Source organism: Uloborus diversus, chromosome 2 (assembly GCF_026930045.1).
Source record: "Uloborus diversus isolate 005 chromosome 2, Udiv.v.3.1, whole genome shotgun sequence".
Classification (NCBI taxonomy): domain Eukaryota; kingdom Metazoa; phylum Arthropoda; class Arachnida; order Araneae; family Uloboridae; genus Uloborus; species Uloborus diversus.
The window spans coordinates 14,195,821-14,214,790 of record NC_072732.1 but is presented as its reverse complement, the minus strand read 5'-3'; the positions used below and the strand labels follow the sequence as shown (position 1 = coordinate 14,214,790).

The 18,970-nt window shown below is 38.5% G+C and overlaps 1 protein-coding gene across 1 annotated transcript in view; it reads right to left on the bottom strand.

Moving 5' to 3' along the window:
• The window catches only part of LOC129216873 (organic cation transporter protein-like), an 82,688-nt gene that overhangs the window by 15,890 nt on the left and 47,828 nt on the right, over positions 1-18,970 (bottom strand). The window contains exons 5-9 of the mRNA XM_054851089.1: positions 17,602-17,756; positions 12,987-13,155; positions 10,318-10,465; positions 4,885-4,976; positions 1,721-1,935 (exon numbers count right to left, since the gene is read on the bottom strand). Of these exons, the coding sequence (XP_054707064.1) occupies positions 1,721-1,935; positions 4,885-4,976; positions 10,318-10,465; positions 12,987-13,155; positions 17,602-17,756 (779 nt within the window). The remainder of the gene's footprint in view (positions 1-1,720; positions 1,936-4,884; positions 4,977-10,317; positions 10,466-12,986; positions 13,156-17,601; positions 17,757-18,970) is intronic.

Below are 18,970 nucleotides of genomic sequence, written 5' to 3'. Positions count from 1 at the left end.
TGAGATCAGATTGGTAATTAATTTGGGCATACCAGTAAAATCATCGCTTTTTTTTGAGCAATCGCATTGCTTATTGTTCTCACTTGACTGTGCTTGGCGTTACGCTGATTTTATTTTCCTCCTGCCTCCCTCTGCAGCGCCACCGTCGACCGACTCCTCCCGACGCTGCGCCTCTGGCGAAAACAGTCTCCAGATTGCGTCCATATCCTACACATACAAACGCATACATACACACACCTACACACACATACACGCACGAATAAATACACACACAAACACACACACGCAGACACACAAACACACACACGCAGACACACAAACACACACACGCAGACACACAAACACACACACGCAGACACACAAACACACACGCAGACACACAAACACACACACGCACACACACACATACACGCATGCACACACACGCACGCAGACACACAAACACACACACACATACACGCAAACACACACGCACGCATACACACATACACACACACGCACACACACACATACACGCATGCACACACACGCACGCAGACACACAAACACACACACATACACGCATGCACACACACGCACGCAGACACACAAACACACACACATACACGCACACACACACGCACGCATACACACATGCACGCACACATAGACACAAACACACATGCCATTACACACACACACACGCGCCCACACATACACACATGCACACACACATACACACACGCGCACATACACGTATTCACATACTCATGCCTGCACACAGACACAAACACACACAACTACACACACACACACTAGTGATTGCGAAAAACATGTTTTGAATACAAAAGTCAAAATTCAAATTAATTTTTTTTTTTTTTGCACAAACATAATTTCCACAGCATTCTTTAACTACCAGTCAATTGAATCTCTCAGTATGATACCAATAATCATTCTCCTTTGGGAGTGGACATCTTCTATCACTCGGGGGTCGTCCAAATGGATATTTCGGGTGTCGGTACGTTCCTAGGCATATATCCACGTGTGGTCGGGTCGAAAAAAAATCTCAACATTCATTCGGGGTTGAGAAAAATGGAAATTAAGGCCAATTTTTGAATGAAATTTTTTTCGCGAATATAATACTTCCTTTTTTGTAAAAGGAAGTAAAAAGGAAAAAAAAATAATTTGAATTTTGACATCTTGAATTTAAATTATGTTTTTCGCAATCACAAGTGTGTGTATGTAGGCGTGTGTGTTTGTGTGTGGGGTATGTGTGTTTGTGAGTGGGGGTATGTGTGTTTGTGAGTGGGGGTATGTGTGTTTGTGTGCAGTGGTGTGTAGGCATGTGTGTTTGTCTGTGTGCTGGCATAAGTGTGTGGGTAGTTGTGTATATGAATGTGTGTATGTGTGTGTGGGGGGGATGTGTATGTGTGTAGGCATATGTGTTTGTGTCAGTGTGCAGGCATGAATGTGTGTGTATGTGTGTATGTGTGTGTGCGTGTGTAATTGTGTAGGACATGGATGCAACCTGGAGACGGCTTTCGCTATAGGAGCAGCATCGTGAGGAGCCGGTCGACGGTGATGGTGCGGAGGGTGGCGGTGGGAAAATAAAAAGATAGGACATCAAAACAGTCAAATGAGAACAATAAGCAATCGTGATTGCTCAACAAGTGTCCGAGTTCGAAAAGTGTCGGTAGATTTGAAGTGTCCTACTGCTAGAAGGATACCAGAAGTCTCTCACCTGTGGGAACTGCGATCATGAGCAGGAGGCACAGACCGGCCATGATGTTGGACATGAGCAGCGCGATCCGATGGCCGATGGCTTTGCTGATGTACATGAAGATGATGGTCGACGGGAGCTCCACCGCCCCGCTGATGAAGAAGTTGAGGTACGGGTTGCCGCCTAAGTCGTTCGTGTTCCACGAGAGGGCGTAGTAAATGTACGAGATGATGAACCTGTGGGACAAACAGTGGGTCCGGTGAGACAATCGCATCAAAACACTCTTCAATGCATTGTGAAAGAAAAAAAAAAATTTGAATTTTGACATCTTGAATTCAAATTATGTTTTTCGCAATCACGAGTTGCGACAAGACCCTACTCATTAGAGTTATTGGTTCTAGAAATGGCTCCCACCCCCAAGCATGTCCCTCCTCCTGGGTGGTTATGTGTGTATAGTTGTGTGTGTGCAGGCTAAAGTATTGGTTTCCTAGGAGCGAACACGCTTAGCGTCGGCGTCGCTCCCCGCCGAGGCGAAAACTTGATTCTTCTGCACATGCGCGCCCGAGATAATTCGACGTCGTGAGTGGCCACGTCGGAATCAACTCGACTTTGATTCCAGCGTTACGGCGATGAGCGACGTCGAAGATCGGCGATTCTCTCCTAAGAAACCAAGGCTTAAAGTGTGTGCACGTAGGCCTGTGTATGTGTGTAGAGGCGCTCACGCGTTGGCGAGTGTGTATGAGCATGCTTGTGTTTGCATGTTTGTGTTTTTTTTTTCTCTGGAGTCAAACAGTCCAATAATTGTTCTGTGTAAAATTTTTACTACTTGTGTAAAATTAATTTGTAAATATTTCTGTTAATACATATTTGTGTTTGTACTCCATACTAAATCAATTAAAAAACACTGCGGACAGTGCCTTTGGCGCTCTTTAGTGTTGAATTTAATACTAACTCGTGTTGAACTATAGTCAAGATTTTCTTAATGTTTTGTTATGAAGTTTGTAATTTATGTTTTATAATTTGTAAGTTTTTTTAACTTTACTTTTTTTTAATTTTGCTTACTGTTATGTATGTGTATTTTGTTTTTTAATAAATTTTATCTTTTTATCTTATCTTATCCTATGCGTGTGAAGGACATGGACGCCACCACCCAGCAGAAGTGGATTCCGGGGGACAGTGCTCAGGAACAGAGCAGCCGTGGTGCTGCTGGTCCAAGCTGAAAAATAATCCCAACGTCAAGGACTGTCAAATGAGAACAATAAGCAATCGTGATTGCTCAAAAATAATTTGAATTTTGACATCTTGAATTCAAATTAGGTTTTTCGCAATCACGAGTGTGTGTGTGTATGTAGGCGTGTGTGTTTGTGTGTGGGGTATGTGTATGTGTGTGTGGGGGGGTATGTGTATGTGTGTGTAGGCATATGTGTTTGTGTCTGAGTGCAGGCATGAATGTGTGGGTAGTCATGTGTATGTGTGTGAGTGTATGTTTTTGTGTGTGTATGAGTAGGTGTCTGAATGTATGCATGTGTGTATGTGTTTGTGTGTGTGTATGTGTTTGTGTATGTGTGTAGGTGTATGTGTATGTAGGTGTATGTGTGTGTATGTGTTTGTGTGTGTGCAGGTGTGCGTGTGTGTGTATAGTTGTGTATGTATGCGTGTGTGTGTAGGACATGGATGCAACCTGGACACGGTTTTTGCAAGAGGAGCAGCATCGTGAGGAGCCGGTCGACGGTGATGGTGCGGAGGGTGGCGGTGGGAAAACAAAACGATAGGACGCCAAAAAGAGTCAAATGAAAGCAATAAGCAATCGTGATTGCTCAAGAAAAATCCTTTCGAATTTTCAAAATTAATTTGAATTCTGAAATTTTTAATTTAAATTATTTGTTTCGCAATCACGAGTTGCGACAGGACCCTACTCATTGGTTACTACCTCACTCGCTTGTTTCTAGAAATGGCTCCTGTCCCTCCTCTTGGGCGGTTACGTGTGTACAGGCTTGTGTGTATGCACGTTGGCGTGTGCGTATGTGTGTGAGTGTATATGAGCGTGCATGTGTATGTGTAGGACATGAACGCTACCAACCAGGAGCAGTGGCTACCGGGGAACATTGCTCAAGAAAAGACGAGTCACGCCGGAGACGCACCAGCAGAGGGCGGTGGGATTGAAAAAGAAACCGGACATCAAGGACGGTCAAGTGAAAACAATTAGCAATCGTGATTGCTCAACAAGTGAAAAGGTCTGAATTTGCAAGAAACTGCATACCCGTGTTTCGGGGTTATACTGGAGTGAAACAGTAAAACACGTGGATGCAGTTTCCAGCAAATTTGATGCCTATTTACGTTTTTTTATTTCCTTTTACTTGTCAATCCCAAAGATAGTTATTCGATTACTACAATACATCTCCCGCAACAGTAATAGCTTGCGATATGGAACATTCAATCCGATTTTTCCACGTGACGAATGGGCTATCTGATTGGTGATTCAAATGTGATTTCCCCATTTGATTGGTCCAAAAGGACTGGGAACGAAATTCAAGTGGTAATACCATACTCACCAGACGATTCCACCACCGGTCAGATAGTCAAACCGCCTGCCGGTCGAAACCTTCTTCAAACAATATGAGGACTTCAAATCAATAATCGGTTCAAGTGCCTGACGAAGAGTCAAATAGTCTAGTGAATACAGGCGCAAGAGTACCAATGAGCTAGGAAAGAAATTTAAAGGGAGAAGGCAGTATGTACGCGGCAGGTAGACCAGCAATTCCTGCGATACTTTGAGAAGCTATTACACGTCAAAACTTAACAAATATTCATTCGAATTGCAAGATTCTCAAAAGTATCTGGTAAATAACGTATAAAATAGCTGAAGAATACTTGTTTACGATTTTTGAGGAAGGAAAATTTTGTACGTTTTTGGTTCTTCCGTTTTTTGCTTATTACAGAACAAATTTAAACCTGCCAATGTCAAGAACGCTAAACCTGCAACAAGATGTACGTAGATCATTAGTTTTCTTGCGAAGCAAAAAGTTATACTTAGCGAGCTTGGCTAATAACTAGAAAATTTGAATACTGAGGTGTTAAAGAGATGTGTTGAATATGTAGTTGAATATCTGAGTGAACATAAACCATATTTCTTACACTACCAAACGTATTAAATCTGCAGTTTCAAGGTAACAAAATCCACTTACCAGCAGAAGTAGATGTTGATCGTGTTCCTCCTAAGAGCTGGTGTCTTCAGTAGGTCAAGAACTGTTTCGTTTCTCTTCTCCTCTGGTTTAAGCTGTATTTGCAGTCAAAATGTAAAATAAGCAAAAAGAGAATAATACAGAAAGAAAATTTGCATAATCTGAATGAAAGTCTTTTAATAAATTAAACGAGCTGATCAGTGGCGTAGCTAGACCCGACTTTCGGGGGGGGGGGGTTACTTCTTTTATATATATATATATATATATATATACATATATATATATATATATATATATGTATATGTATTATATATATATATATATATATATATATATATATATATAATATATATATATATATATATATATATATATATATATATATATATATATATATATATATATATATATATATATATATATATATATATATATATATGTATAATCGCTTGGAATTTTTTCCTTTTCTTCTTTTCTTTCTTTCTCTTCTCTCTTCTTTTTCTCTTTTTTTTTGAGACTAACTTTTCGGGGGTGGGTGGGGGGGTTGTCCCCAAACCCCCCCCTTAGCTACGCCCCTGGAGCTGATGTGTGTGCATCACATGACTTCCTTGCATCACATGACTTCCTTTTACTCCAATCACATGACTTCCTTGCATCACATGACTTCCTTTTACTCCAATTTAATGTCATTTCCCCATTACTGGCAATTTTAATGTGATTCAATAGTTTACTCTCTAAATATCACCAACGGTGGCCAAATTGAAACAGATTTAAAAAACAAAAATCGCCAAATTTGTCGCGAAGTTGGCGACAAAACTTGGCGATCAAAAGATTGGCGATATATCGCCAAGTGTCCGCCAAATTATAACACCACTTGAGTTTACATCGAAATTAACAATGATTTCCATCCAAAAAGGAGCAAAAGACCCCTTTCGAAACACCCGAATGCAACCAAAAGAAGAGGTGCGCAACTAGACCCCACTAGGAGTCTGCGTACAAAATTTTAACTTTCTACGACTTACCGTTCTTGGGTTATGCGACATACATACGCACATCCACACATACGCACATATACAGTGGTTTGCAAAAGTGTTCGTACACTTCGACATTTTTCAGTAAAACCAAAATAACGCAAAACTGAGTTCGAGTATGAAGTTCAATTTTTTTTTCGCACCATTCCTATGCCATTATGAATAAAACCCCGTAGTTTTTTGCAAAACATTTAAAGATTTTATTTTTGAAATTTGTCAAAAAACGAAGAGACAGAGGAAAAATTCGCCACAAAAGTCATCGTACACTGAAATATTTTCGAATAAATTCATGATTAAAATTATATATGTTTTTTTTATTATCATTTTTGCATTGTAATGACACTGTAAAGTCATTTGCTTTTAATTTTTTGTCATTTATTCCCTAATATTCTGTTTATTAGTTTTAAATGGCTGGTATGCGTAGAAAACAAAAAAAAAAAAAAAAAAAAAAAAACGGTTCGAAATTTGTTTTTTTTCCCCTCACAGTAGCCATAAATTGGTTTGAAATGTCTCTAAATTAGTTAATTTATACCATTCTATAGTGAAGTGCTTGATAAAATGCTTTTAACACAAGAATCGGATCGAAAACAAGGTAAGAAAAGGTCAACTGGCAAAGTGAACAAAGCGTGGTCGGAGGTTTACAGTTAAAAAAATTATGAAAAATACGCATTTGAGTGCTGAAAAAGTTTATGCAGAATTGAATGAAACATTTTACGTTTAATTTTCACCAAAAATTGTTCGCCAAGTTCTCTGATTAGCTGTATTAAAGGGGACCTCTTCCCGCAGAAATGTTCCTGCTCGTGCGAAAAACAATAAGCTTACGCTTTCAGTCGTAAAATCAATGACAAATAAGCTCAAAACGTTTTGGAACAACGTCTTACCTATAGAAGAAAATAAATTCAATATTTTGGCTTAAATTCTTGTCAATAGAAGAAAAAATGAGGAATTTAATCTTAGGAACTTAGCTGGATCAGTTAATCAGGACGGTGAGGTGTTCTGGTGTGAGGGTGCATAACAGCACCAGGACTTGGAAATTTGGAATTTTTTGATGAAAAATTGAATCATGCTGTTCCATTAAATATTTTTAAAAACAGTTTTAAACTATTAGCCCAAAATTTGGTAATCGGAAACAACTTTGTTTTTTATCAAGTTAACGATGAGAGGTACACGTTTGCGTTTGGAGCCTCAAAAATTGTCCTTAAACTTATCTCCTCAATCGCTAGACTCAAACTCAATGGAACATATTTAGAGATATCTGGTGGCTAGATTACGCAAATACACCATTGAAACAAAAAGCGAACTAGAAACAGTAAGACTCGAAGTGCGGCTGAACACTTACTCAGAAACTGCATAAAAAAAGAAAGAAAAAACAATGAAATCTATTCCCAGACGTTTTAAAAGCTGTTGTTGATTCTGCATGATATTCTACTAAATAATAATTTTGTAAAAAGTTAGATCATTTACTAATTTTTTTGACATTTTTTCAAAATGTACGAAGACTTTTGTGAGATAAAATTTCCGGCACTTTTTGTTTTTTGTTTTTTAAAAAATTAAGTTTTAATGTTTTATTAAAAATTTTCGTGTAGTTTTGTTAAAAATAGATCATATATTTTATAATTAAATACCTGTTCCGAAATATCAATTCTAACCAATGGATAATGGCCTATTTCATTGAAAGTCGTAGGTGTACGAACACTTTTGGGAGCCACTGTACATACATACGTACATACAGACGCCACGAGAAAATTCGTTGTAATTAACTCGGGAATCGTCATTATGGATATTTCGCGTGTCTATACGTTCTTAGGCATTTATCTACGTGTGGTCGAGTCGAAAAAAAAAACTCAATATTCATTCGGGGGTGAGTAAAATGGAAATTAATGTCCATTTTTGAGTGAAAATGTTTTCGTGAATACGATACTTTCTTTTTTGTAAAAGGAAGTAAAAAGGCACTTAAAAAGTCAATATAAGGTTGTCTGATTAATAACTCCTGCATTCACCAGACTATTCAACTCTCGATCAGACACCTAAACCTCAGATTGGAAGTGTGCTTATTAGTTAAAGTAAGGCCCCTATAGTGGAGGAGCCGACGCATCCGCCATTTTGGAGGAAACTTGATCCAGTGCTTCGTAGCGATAGCATTGCTGCTGATGTTTGCCTTTCTTTAGGATGTGTGAAATTGAGGCAAATAGGTGGTTGTTCGGCTGTTAATTGTGTAAACATCTCCAAAAAAGGATTTCAGCTCTTCAGATTTCCAGCAGTTGCAGAAAGAAAAAAGATATGGATAAATAATAGCCCGCGAAGCGACTGGCAGCCTGGAAACGACGCCAACTGTATTCAAAATTTCGCCAATGTTCACCTTCGCTCTCCGACTCTCTCGTTCCCTATTTGGCGAATGATTGCCAATAAAGGTAGCTTTCCCTGTTGTACGCTTGCTCCAAAATGGCGGATGCGTCAGCCTCTCCAGTTATAGGGGTTCTAAGTTAAAGAAAGCTTCGATGGCGGCTTTGACTGTCTAACGGAGGAACAAATAGTCTTGTGGAGAGAACACACTGGCGATTGCGTAAGCGATCACTTAAGCGCAGTGTCATTTTCAGTCAATGGTGGATTTACCACGTTGCAACGGCGAGGGGTCCTCACAGCATAAACATGGCCTGATTGTATGAAATGTACCGCCAGCTCAGTCATTCCAGCAGAGGACTGCAGTTTCGTGCTTATTAGCACTCATCAGCCCGGAATAGGAAGTGTCTGAGCAGCAGCAGCAGCAGCACGTAATTTGTAGCGTGCCTACAGAGCATGAAGCCCTTTTACCCGAGTACGTAGAGGATACGTGGAGGGTGGCCGAAGCAATGGTTCGGTTCAACTCGAAGATTGAAGGCAAGGCATGGTAAGCACGAAACTGCAGTCCTCGGCTGGAATTACTGAGCTGGCGGTGTATTTTATGTATTTCTGCCTTAGCCCTAGCTATAGGGCGGTAACATACTGAAAATGGCCTGATTACTGAATTAGCCAAATAGGCTGCTGTCTAGGTCCTCCGCTTTTTTACGAGCCCCCAAATAGTCAAAATTGTTTTAGTCAATGGATAAAATTTTAAGGTTTCATTACAGAGAGACCCAGAAAAATTGTTTGGCCTAAGGCCTCCAATATCTTTATCGGGCACCGAAGAGGATCAATACCTGTTTCTCAAACTCTTATTTAAAATATTATGGAATATATGAACCCTCAAAAATGCATTTTACGGGAATCCCAAACCCGTAAAATAAGCTTTTGTTTTCAGTTAATCATAACACCACAAAAAATGCAGCATTTTACAAATAACATTTAAAACATTTTTATTGATGTATGTACTTATAGTTATTTAGAAAAACTGAGAGATCTTAGATAGATCTGTTTCAAGTTGTTTTGGGGAGTTTAAATGGAAAAACGTGCAGCAATCTAGTAAATGAAGACGTCCAACCAGAGGAGAAACAAAAATTGTGTTGAAGGAAGATACTGTTACCGATTCATGTAAGAAAAATCTTTCGAAACTTTTTTTTTTAACAAATAACGAATTAGATAAATAAATACCTTTTTGCTGAACAGTAAAGTAAGAAAAACAACGGTAAAAAAAGCACAAATTTGCCACTTGACATTCGAAAACAAAAGGGGCTTTTGTCGGATGTCTTTTCATCCATAAGCTCATTACTTTTTGCATTGAAAAAGGCGTTCCCTGGAACGCCGAAACACGTGTGTGCTGTAATTGGCAAATTTGTGCTTTTTTTTAACGTTGTTTTTCTTAAATAACGAATTGTTCATTCACAGCTATTTGCTCATTCACAGTTCAATCTACCCTCTAAATCTAAGTTAAAGGGTCTGAGGTAAAGATTGTTTCCATGTAAATTATACTTCTGAGAGTTTAATTTAAGCTTATATTTCCAATCGCTGTAAAACATTTTTCTTTAAATGATTTTTGGTTGCATTTGGAAGCTCATGGGTCGCAGGTTGAGTATCGAGCTTTGCTCTAGGACTTCTTGTGTCTTTAAACTGAGTTTTTATAGCACAGGACCTGCATCAGTCTCATAGAGAAAGAAAGCACTATTTCAATTTACCTCCCAGTTTCAAAGGTTATGCAAACACGCTGAGGTAAAAGTAAACAGGAATTCAGTCTCTTAAAAATAGCCATGGAGGCAAACTTTTCTTGCCCAGTTCCTCTTAGGAAATATTACAATCTTGGATGCAATGCGTATCATCCGAGAGATGGAAAAGGATTAACAGTTGAAAGGCTAACATTTTGTTTCTAATGTCATTAGATATCTTTATTTCATACGATTATGAATCTATAAACTAATGTCAATAGAAAACGCGTTTTGATCTTTACATCGACTTTCGGTTTCATGCTATCCAAATGGAATGTAACTTCGGTTACCTTGGATTGCTGGTTGATAAAACGTGTAATAGCAAACTTGATTTGCTTCATATCTTTTCCATTTTTCCTGGCAGCTTTGATGAGTATTTCCTCCACCTCAGAAAACTTCCCGTGCGTTAGCAACCACCTAGGAGTTTCTGGAATCACCCTAAAAATGAGCAAAAGAAACTGAAATTTAAATTCATAGTGCAAAATTAATTATGACAGTTCTTCGATTCAAATTCTTTTTTTTTAATAAGAATTTTATTGTATGTAATAAACTGAGTGATTATACAAATTTCTTTTTCTTTAATTCTGATTCAAATATATCTGAAAATTTCAAGAAGTTTTCTTTGAGAATTATGGATCCATCTTTTCAAGTAATCGCTTTGGACGTTTGTTGTTAACAAAAACAATAAGAGAGCTATATTACGACCTAAATTAAAAAAGAATTATTTTTAATTTTTGCCAAGAAAGTCTATCGTCGCCTCAGAGCAACAATAAGATATCTCACTGTAATTCCTGGGCCAATATGTCTTACTGTTACTCTTAGGCGACGATATATAGAGCTCATTATGGCTTGGTTAATACACACTTCTTGAAATACATATTAGGTTACAGTAAAAGCTCTTTTGCCTAGCATCACTTGTTTATAAAACACAACTGATGCTGATGCAATAGACAAGCGGAAACTCACCACCCAGTCAGTGGAGAATTATCCTAAAATATTAGGTTACAGTAAAAGCTCTTTTGCCTAGCATCACTTGTTTAGAAAACACAACTGATGCTGATGCAATAGACAAGCGGAAATTCACCACCCAATCAGTTGAGAATTATCCTAAAATATTAGGTTACAGTAAAAGCTCTTTTGCCTAGCATCACTTGTTTATAAAACACAACTGATGCTGATGCAATAGACAAGCGGAAATTCACCACCCAATCAGTTGAGAATTATCCTAAAATATTAGGTTACAGTAAAAGCTCTTTTGCCTAGCATCACTTGCTTATAAAACACAACTGTAATGTTGATGCAATAGACAAGTGGAAATTCACCACCCAGTCAGTTGAGAATTATCCTAAAATTTAATTGCAAACATGTCGTTTCAATTTCTGTAGTATCATAGTGTTGGATTAATTTTTATATTGTAAATCATTTAAAAGGTGAATAGGCAAATACACCGAAGTAACTTTTAGTTGATATAATAAAAAATTATTAAATAAAAACAAAAAACCCGAATGCGTAAAAACCAAAAAAAAACTAAAAAGAAAAATGTAAAAGCCCAGTAGTTTAGAATGTTATTAAGTACTACTGAATAACTACACCGTTGAACTAGTTTTATAACCGTACACAGATAAGACAAATCATAAATTCAAAAGCAGAATAGAAGGATCAACAGTCGGGACCCATTCAAATTTTACGGGGTTCCTTGAATCAGAAAGGAATGGGCCCCGACTGTTGATCCTTCTATTCTGCTTTTGAATTTATGATTTGTCTTCTCTGTGTACGGTTATAAAACTATTTCAACGGTGTAGTTATTCAGTAGTGCTTAATAACATTCTAAACTACTGGGCTTATACATTTTTCTTTTTAGTTTTTTTGGTTTTTACGCAGTCGGGTTTTTTGTTTTTATTTAATAATTTTTTATTTGACACTTTTTAGTTGATTTTCATTGACTTAGTTATTATGATTATGATACGGTACATTTCGCAATCTTGTCATTTCATTGAGAGAGTTTGTTTGTATCGTGAGGTCTATTAAGTAACTTGCGGTGGTCTAAACTACTGATAATTAGTCCCTCTAGGGACCTAACTCCACTTAAAGCTACATGTGCTTTACCTTCGGCAAAAATGCACGAAATTAAGTCAACACAGCACAGCTATATAAACAGCCTGTATAACTCATGATGACGCGAAATTAAGTCAACACAGCACAGCTATATAAACAGCCTGTATAACTCACGATGACGCGAAATCGGAAACGTCGTCAGTCAAATCTTTCTCGCAAAACTAAAAAAGTCTGTCGAGAAAGAACACGTCGCGAAACTCAGTCCCTCGAACCAAGGCAAAAACAATTGCAACATGTTAGAGATGAAAATCGAATTGGTAGACTTTCTTTGTTTTGGTGCTTATTGCACGGGTTCATTTTGATAAGGACTACAATCTGAGTGTCTTTCTTGCCTTCGCTGCGCATAATATACTTTTTATTACCGTACAGAATACAAATAAAGAACACATGAAAGAGGGGAAAGTACATCCGGAGCGAGGGAGTCTTGACCCACCGCCTCAAGTGGGAGAAGCAATCGCTTAGACCACTTGGCCACTGAGATCCCAATTAGTAGACTTAGTAAACAAAAAACTTCAGGCAGCAAAAACTACCTGCATTTGTCGCACGCAGGTAGCGTGCAACACAGTGTGCAACACCCAACGTACGTCGATCCCGAACTGACAAAATATGGCAACTGGTTGTTGATATGGTGAATTTTGATTACTGTCATGTGTTTAGTGACGCTCCCAAGGTTAAGACAAATTGATTGACGTAAGAATTACCAAAATTGACCAAGGCGTTTAGGCCCTTGATTGCCACATAGGAACAGACATACTTACACAGACTGATAAACACATTACCCCCCTTTGCGTCACCCACGCGCAGTCGGGTAAAAATGAAACGAGAGTTGTTCCGAAATACGTACCAGTAAACGCACAGCAGAGACAACCAGGGGACCGTGATTGCGAACTGCAACCAGAACCAGCTAGGAATGAGCCAGGCGATTCCAGGCAGCAGCATGTAAGCAAACACCCACCCCAACTTGAAAGTGAAGCAGTAGAACGATCGGTACTCCGCACTAATCACTTCGGTCACTGCAGAAGAATGGAAAAGAAATAGTCAATGAAAGGGTGAGAAACACTCCAGAGAACGCGAACTAAAATGGCGCACAGTTGTAGAGATGACAAGGGGTCTTCGTATTTGAAACAAATAAAGAAAAAAAATTAATTTGAATTTTTGGCATCTTGAATTCAAATTATGTTTTTCGCAATCACGAGCGTGTGTGTTTGTGTAGTCGCATGTGTGTGTTTGTGTAGGCGCATGTGTGTGTTTGTGTAGGCGCATGTGTGTGTTTGTGTAGGCGCATGTGTGTGTTTGTGTAGGCGCATGTGTGTGGGTGCGTGTGTGCGTAAGTGTATGTATGCATGTGTGTGAGTGAGTGTTGTGTACGCGCGTGTGCGTGTAGGCGTTTGTGTGTGTGTAGGCGTTCGTGTGTGTGTGTGTATGTAGGCATGTGTGTTTGTGTCTGTGTGCAGGCATGAGTGTGTGTAGGAATGTGTGAAGTCGTGTGCTTGTATGTGTGTGAGCGTGCGTGTGTGTAGGACATGGACGCCTCCGACCAGGAAAAGCTCAGGACCGGGGGACAGCCGCGCCTGGAGGACGGCCGGCGGTGGTGCTGCAGAGGCCCTGGTCCAAGCTGAAAAAGGAACCGGAACATCAAGGACGGTCAAGTGAGAACAATAAGCAATCGTGATTGCTCAAAAAAAAACTCTTAATAAAATAGTGGGGCAATCGGGATTAGCTGATGGGATTTTTCTATGGCTTCAGATGTTTAGCAATTTTTTTCAAGTTCGCAATATGTGTCATGCTTAAAAAAATGTTTGTCTTTCCAAACCTTTCAAATTGACCCATTTCGCACCAATTGATATAGGTCAACAGAATGAGCCACCAAAAATTTCGGTTTGTGAATTATAAACATGATACATGAGCGCCTTAACGTACTTAGATTTGAGACAATGCAGTCGTGATTTCTTCTATTTTTTTAATCTGTCCTTCGCTTAAATATTAGTTCAGTGCTTCCTCACCATCACATGCGCAGGGAATACTTGGCTACCTTAACAGGTTTTCCATCTCCAGCTCAGTCACTTTCCTATGCGGGGCTGATGAGTGCTAATAAGCACGAAGCTGCAGTCCTCGGCTGGAAATGACTGAGCTGGCGGTGTATTTCATGTATTTCTGCTTTAGCCCTGGCTATTGGGCCGGTAATTTACTGAATATACCTTGCCTTCAATCCTCGAGTTGAACCGAACCATCGCTTCGGTCACTAGTCTGGTCTGCGCTAATTCTATATTAGCTACCAGTTTGTTTGGCACTCTTGGCTTCCTTAAGAGGTTTTGCATCTCCAGCTCAGTCACTTTCCTATGCCGGGCTGATGAGTGCTAATAAGCACGAAACTGCAGTCCTCGGCTGGAAATGACTGAGCTGGCGGTGTATTTCATGTTTTTCTGCTTTATCCCTGGCTAACGGGCAGTAATTTACTTTATAGCTATTGTGTTATTAAAAATGCATTTACAAGTTTGTGTATGCCTTTGAGACACTAAGTCATGCTTGGCGTATTCATTAGCCACATGCAGTGGCAAGATTTGTAGCCCACTTCGGGGATTCGGCACCTCACATAATGATAACGGCATATATGCTTGGAGTTCATTGGTTTAGCGAGAAATTGAGGAGATATTGCATAGTTGGCATCAAATTTGGCTAGAAATCACCAAAGTTCCCCTATTTCGGGACTTTCGTGTACGCCGGCTAATTGAATCAGTGGTTAATTGAATCAACCGCTTAAATAAATCAAATTATCAAAAACAGAACAAAAACCAGCTTTATTAAATTTGCCGCTTAATTGAATCAGCCGCTTTATGGACACAAAATTGTTTAGAACAAATGTGATTCATATAAGCGGGCCACTGTATATCATAAAGGTTACGTGACATTTGTGATGATATCATCCACCCTACAACCAAACCGAAGCTACCTTTAGTCAGACATACATACCTAAGGTCGAACTTTAAAATAGTGTGCATTATGGGATAGGGTCTGGTGGGGGAAAGTGGTCAACGGGGGTAAAGTGGTCATAAATCAAATAAAGAGCTATATATTTGAATCAAAAGAAAGAATGAGGGTACATTTTTACTTCCTTTTCCAAAAAGGGAAGTATTGTATTCGCGAAAAAATTTTCACTCAAAATTCGGCCTTAATTTCCATTTTGCTCAACCCCGAATTAATGTTGAGTTTTTTTTTCGACCCAACCACACGTGGATATATGCCTAGAAACGTAGAGACACCCGAAATATCCATTTTGACGACCCCCCAGTTAATTACAACGAATTTTCTCGTGACGTCCGTATGTACGTATGTGCGTATGTGTGTATGTATCTCGCATAACTCAAAAACGGTATGTCCTAGAAAGTTGAAATTTGGCACGTAGACTCCTAGCGAGGTCTAGTTGTGCACCTTCTCTTTTGGTTGCATTCGGATGTTCCAAAGGGGGTCTTTTGCCCCTTTTTGTGGGGAAATCATTGTTAATTTCGTTGTAAACTCGAGTGGTGTTATAATTTGTCGGACAATTGGCGATATATCGCCAGTCTTTTGGTCGCCAAGTTTTGTCGCCAACTTGGCGACAAATTTGACGATTTTTTTTTTAAATTTGGTTTCACTTTGTCCACTATTGGTGATATTTAGAGAGTAAACAATTGAATCACATTAAAATTGCCAAAAATGTGGAGATGACATTAAATTGGAGTAAAAGGAAGTCATGTGATGCACACATCAGCTTGTTTATTTTAGATTTTAACAACTAAGAACTAGATTCTGAGTTCAAAATTTTGTTACTGGCAGTATTTTATTTCGTGAAAAATATTGTTTTGTGTGAACATGAAACATTTTAATATCAGATCACCTATTTTAACTTCCTTGTACAATTTTGTTTATTAAAATTTTTAACAGATTGGTTATACAGGAAGCTTCCCGGATGTCCCTAGAATATGTCTGTATAAGCAGCTAAGCTGGATTCATGTTACGTAATGTTTTAGAACAATTTAAGTACGATGGGGTAAAGTGGTCATAGGTTAAACTTAACATATATCCCTCATCTGAAGTCATTTAATCTTCCTTTATAAGGCAGATATCAGTTAAATAATAAGTTTACTAACCATTTACTATTTTTAAAGTAAACTGGATTAAATATAACTGAGTTAAATTTGATATAGCATATTGATTGAATTAAAGCAAGATTGTAATCCTGTAATATTTGAAAGAAAAAAAAAATCATAGAATTTTTTCTGCAACCACAGCTTTCAATTTATTCTAGTAGAATAATTTATGCCACTACCCTTACCCTCCCCCCCCTAAAAAATCATCGTAAAATATCAGTAAAAAGTAGAAACTTAGAACTAGAAGTGTTTCCCATACATTGAATAAATAGATAAAGCTTGATATTTTTTTCCCTTTTGTTTTTTAATTAAAAAATACTTCTTCGGAACTTGATTTGAATGTAATGTTTTATTATGTAGTTTAGGTAGTTTAGACATTATTCATATACTATTTTAATACATTCCCGAAGAAAAAAAACTTTGCAAATCATCACACCTTTTCTGATTCTATTGATGAAATCAAGGAGTGAAATAAGATTAAAATTCTTGGTGAACCAACATTTGACTACAGTTGACCATCAAAAATCTATTTAAATAAAGTTAAATTCCTCAAAAGTTTTAAATATATTGAGCATTAAAAGAATTACGGTTATTTATGATGATTTTAGATCAATTATTTTAACTATGACAACATTACTCCACCGCAGATTATTAACACACATGAAAAAAAGAAAATGCCATTAAGATATTTAAATCAATTTTTTTCAGCCTAAAATTCAGTGCAGCGTGTTCTTTATTAATGTAATGTAAAATAGAAACCAAAAAATATTGAAGTTTTAAAAGAAATTTGTGTACAGTACACTACCGATTATCCGCGGGGTGGATTATCCGTGAGTCAATCAACAGTCAGGAACATGTATTTTCGCAACAAAAAGCAAATACCAATGTTTGCTTGTTTGTTTTTTTTTTTTTTTTTTTTGAAAAATTGTAAATTTAAACTCAGCTGTTTTTTTTTTATTTGGTTATTTATTTATTTTTTTGAAGGGGAGGGGGGGGGCTTTCTTCATTGTGCATACACTTGTTTGCTATTGACGAAAAGTTCCGTTGTGCAAAAATACAAAATATTTTTACTACAATATATACATTTCAACTCTTTGTAAAAAGTATTATGCATCAGTGCAGCCGAGTTTTAGAGGAAGGACAATTTTCAACCTTATTTGTCCCTCATTTGAGTCTTTTTGTGGTTTATCCGCGATTTTTATTATCCGCGGCAATTGTACCACCCAATTCCGCGGATAATCGGAAGTTCACTGTATTTATTATTCACCAAAGTTGGAAAAACCCGTATTTTATGACTACTTTACCACACCAGACCCTAGTAGTGAGACTTACATATGACGTATGAGACGGTGAAGACGGACGTGAGCCCGAGGGCGACGAAGAAGCGCAGTACAATGAACATGATGAAGTTAGTGCAAAACAAAGTCAGGAAAGCTGCTATCAGGAACACGCTCAGGCACGTGATGACGACTGGTCGCCTGCCGAATCTGCAAGAAATTACATTGTTTTAGTAGGGCTCACTTAGCCATATTTTTAGTTATTTATGAAACACATACTGCCTCACACCATTTCTGCCGTTAATTTTACATCACATTTCTAAATTTGTGTAACTGAATTTTAGAAAAAAAAATAATTTGAATTTTGACATCTTGAATTCAAATTATGTTTTTCGCAATCACGAGTGTGTGTATGTAGGCGTGTGTGTTTGTGTGTGGGGGTATGTGTTTGTGTGTAGGGGTTATGTGTATGTGTGTGTAGGCATGTGTGTTTGTGTCTGTGCGCTGGCATAAGTGTGTGGGCAGTTGTGTGTATGAATGTGTGTGTGGGGGGTATGTGTATGTGTGTGTAGGCATATGTGTTTGTGTCTGTGTGCAGGCATGAATGTGTGGGTTGTTGTGTGTATGTGTGGGTGTCTGTATGTATGCGTATGTGTAGGTGTATGCAGGTGTATGTGTGTGTATGTGCATGTGTGTGCATGTGTTTGTGTGTGTGTGCATGTGTAGTTGTGTATGCATGTGCGTGTGTGTAGGACATGGATGCAACCTGGAGACGGCTTTCGCTATAGGAGCAGCATCGTGAGGAGTCCGTCGACGGTGATGGTGCGGAGGGTGGCAGTGGGAAAAATCAAAAGACGCCAAAAACAGTCAAATGAGAACAATAAGCAATCGTGATTGCTCAAAAAAAATTAAAAATTAATTTGAAATTTGACATCTGGAATTCAAATTATGTTTTTCGCAATCACGAGTGTGTGTGTGTGTGTATGTAGGCGTGTGTGTTTGTGTCTGTGTGTGGTTAGTTGTGTGTATGAGTGTTTGTGGTAGGGGGGAATGTGTATTTGTGTGTAGGCATTTGTGTTTGTGTCTGTGTGCAGGCATGAGTGTGTGGGTAGTTGTGTGTAGGTGCGTGTGTGTGTGTATGTGTAGGTGTCTGTATGTATGTGTGTGTGTATGTATAGGTGTCTGTATGTATGCGTGTGTGTGTATGTGTTTGAGTGTGTGTGTAGATGTATGTATGTGTTTGTACGTGCGTGTATGTATGCGCGTGTGTGTAGGATGTGTGGACGCAACCTCGAGACGGTTTTCGCCATAGCAGCAGCATCGTGAGGAGCCGGTCGACGGTGATGCTGCAGAGGGTGCTGGCGGGAAAATAAAATCATAGCACATCAAAACAGTCAAATAAAAGCAATAAGCAATTGTGATTG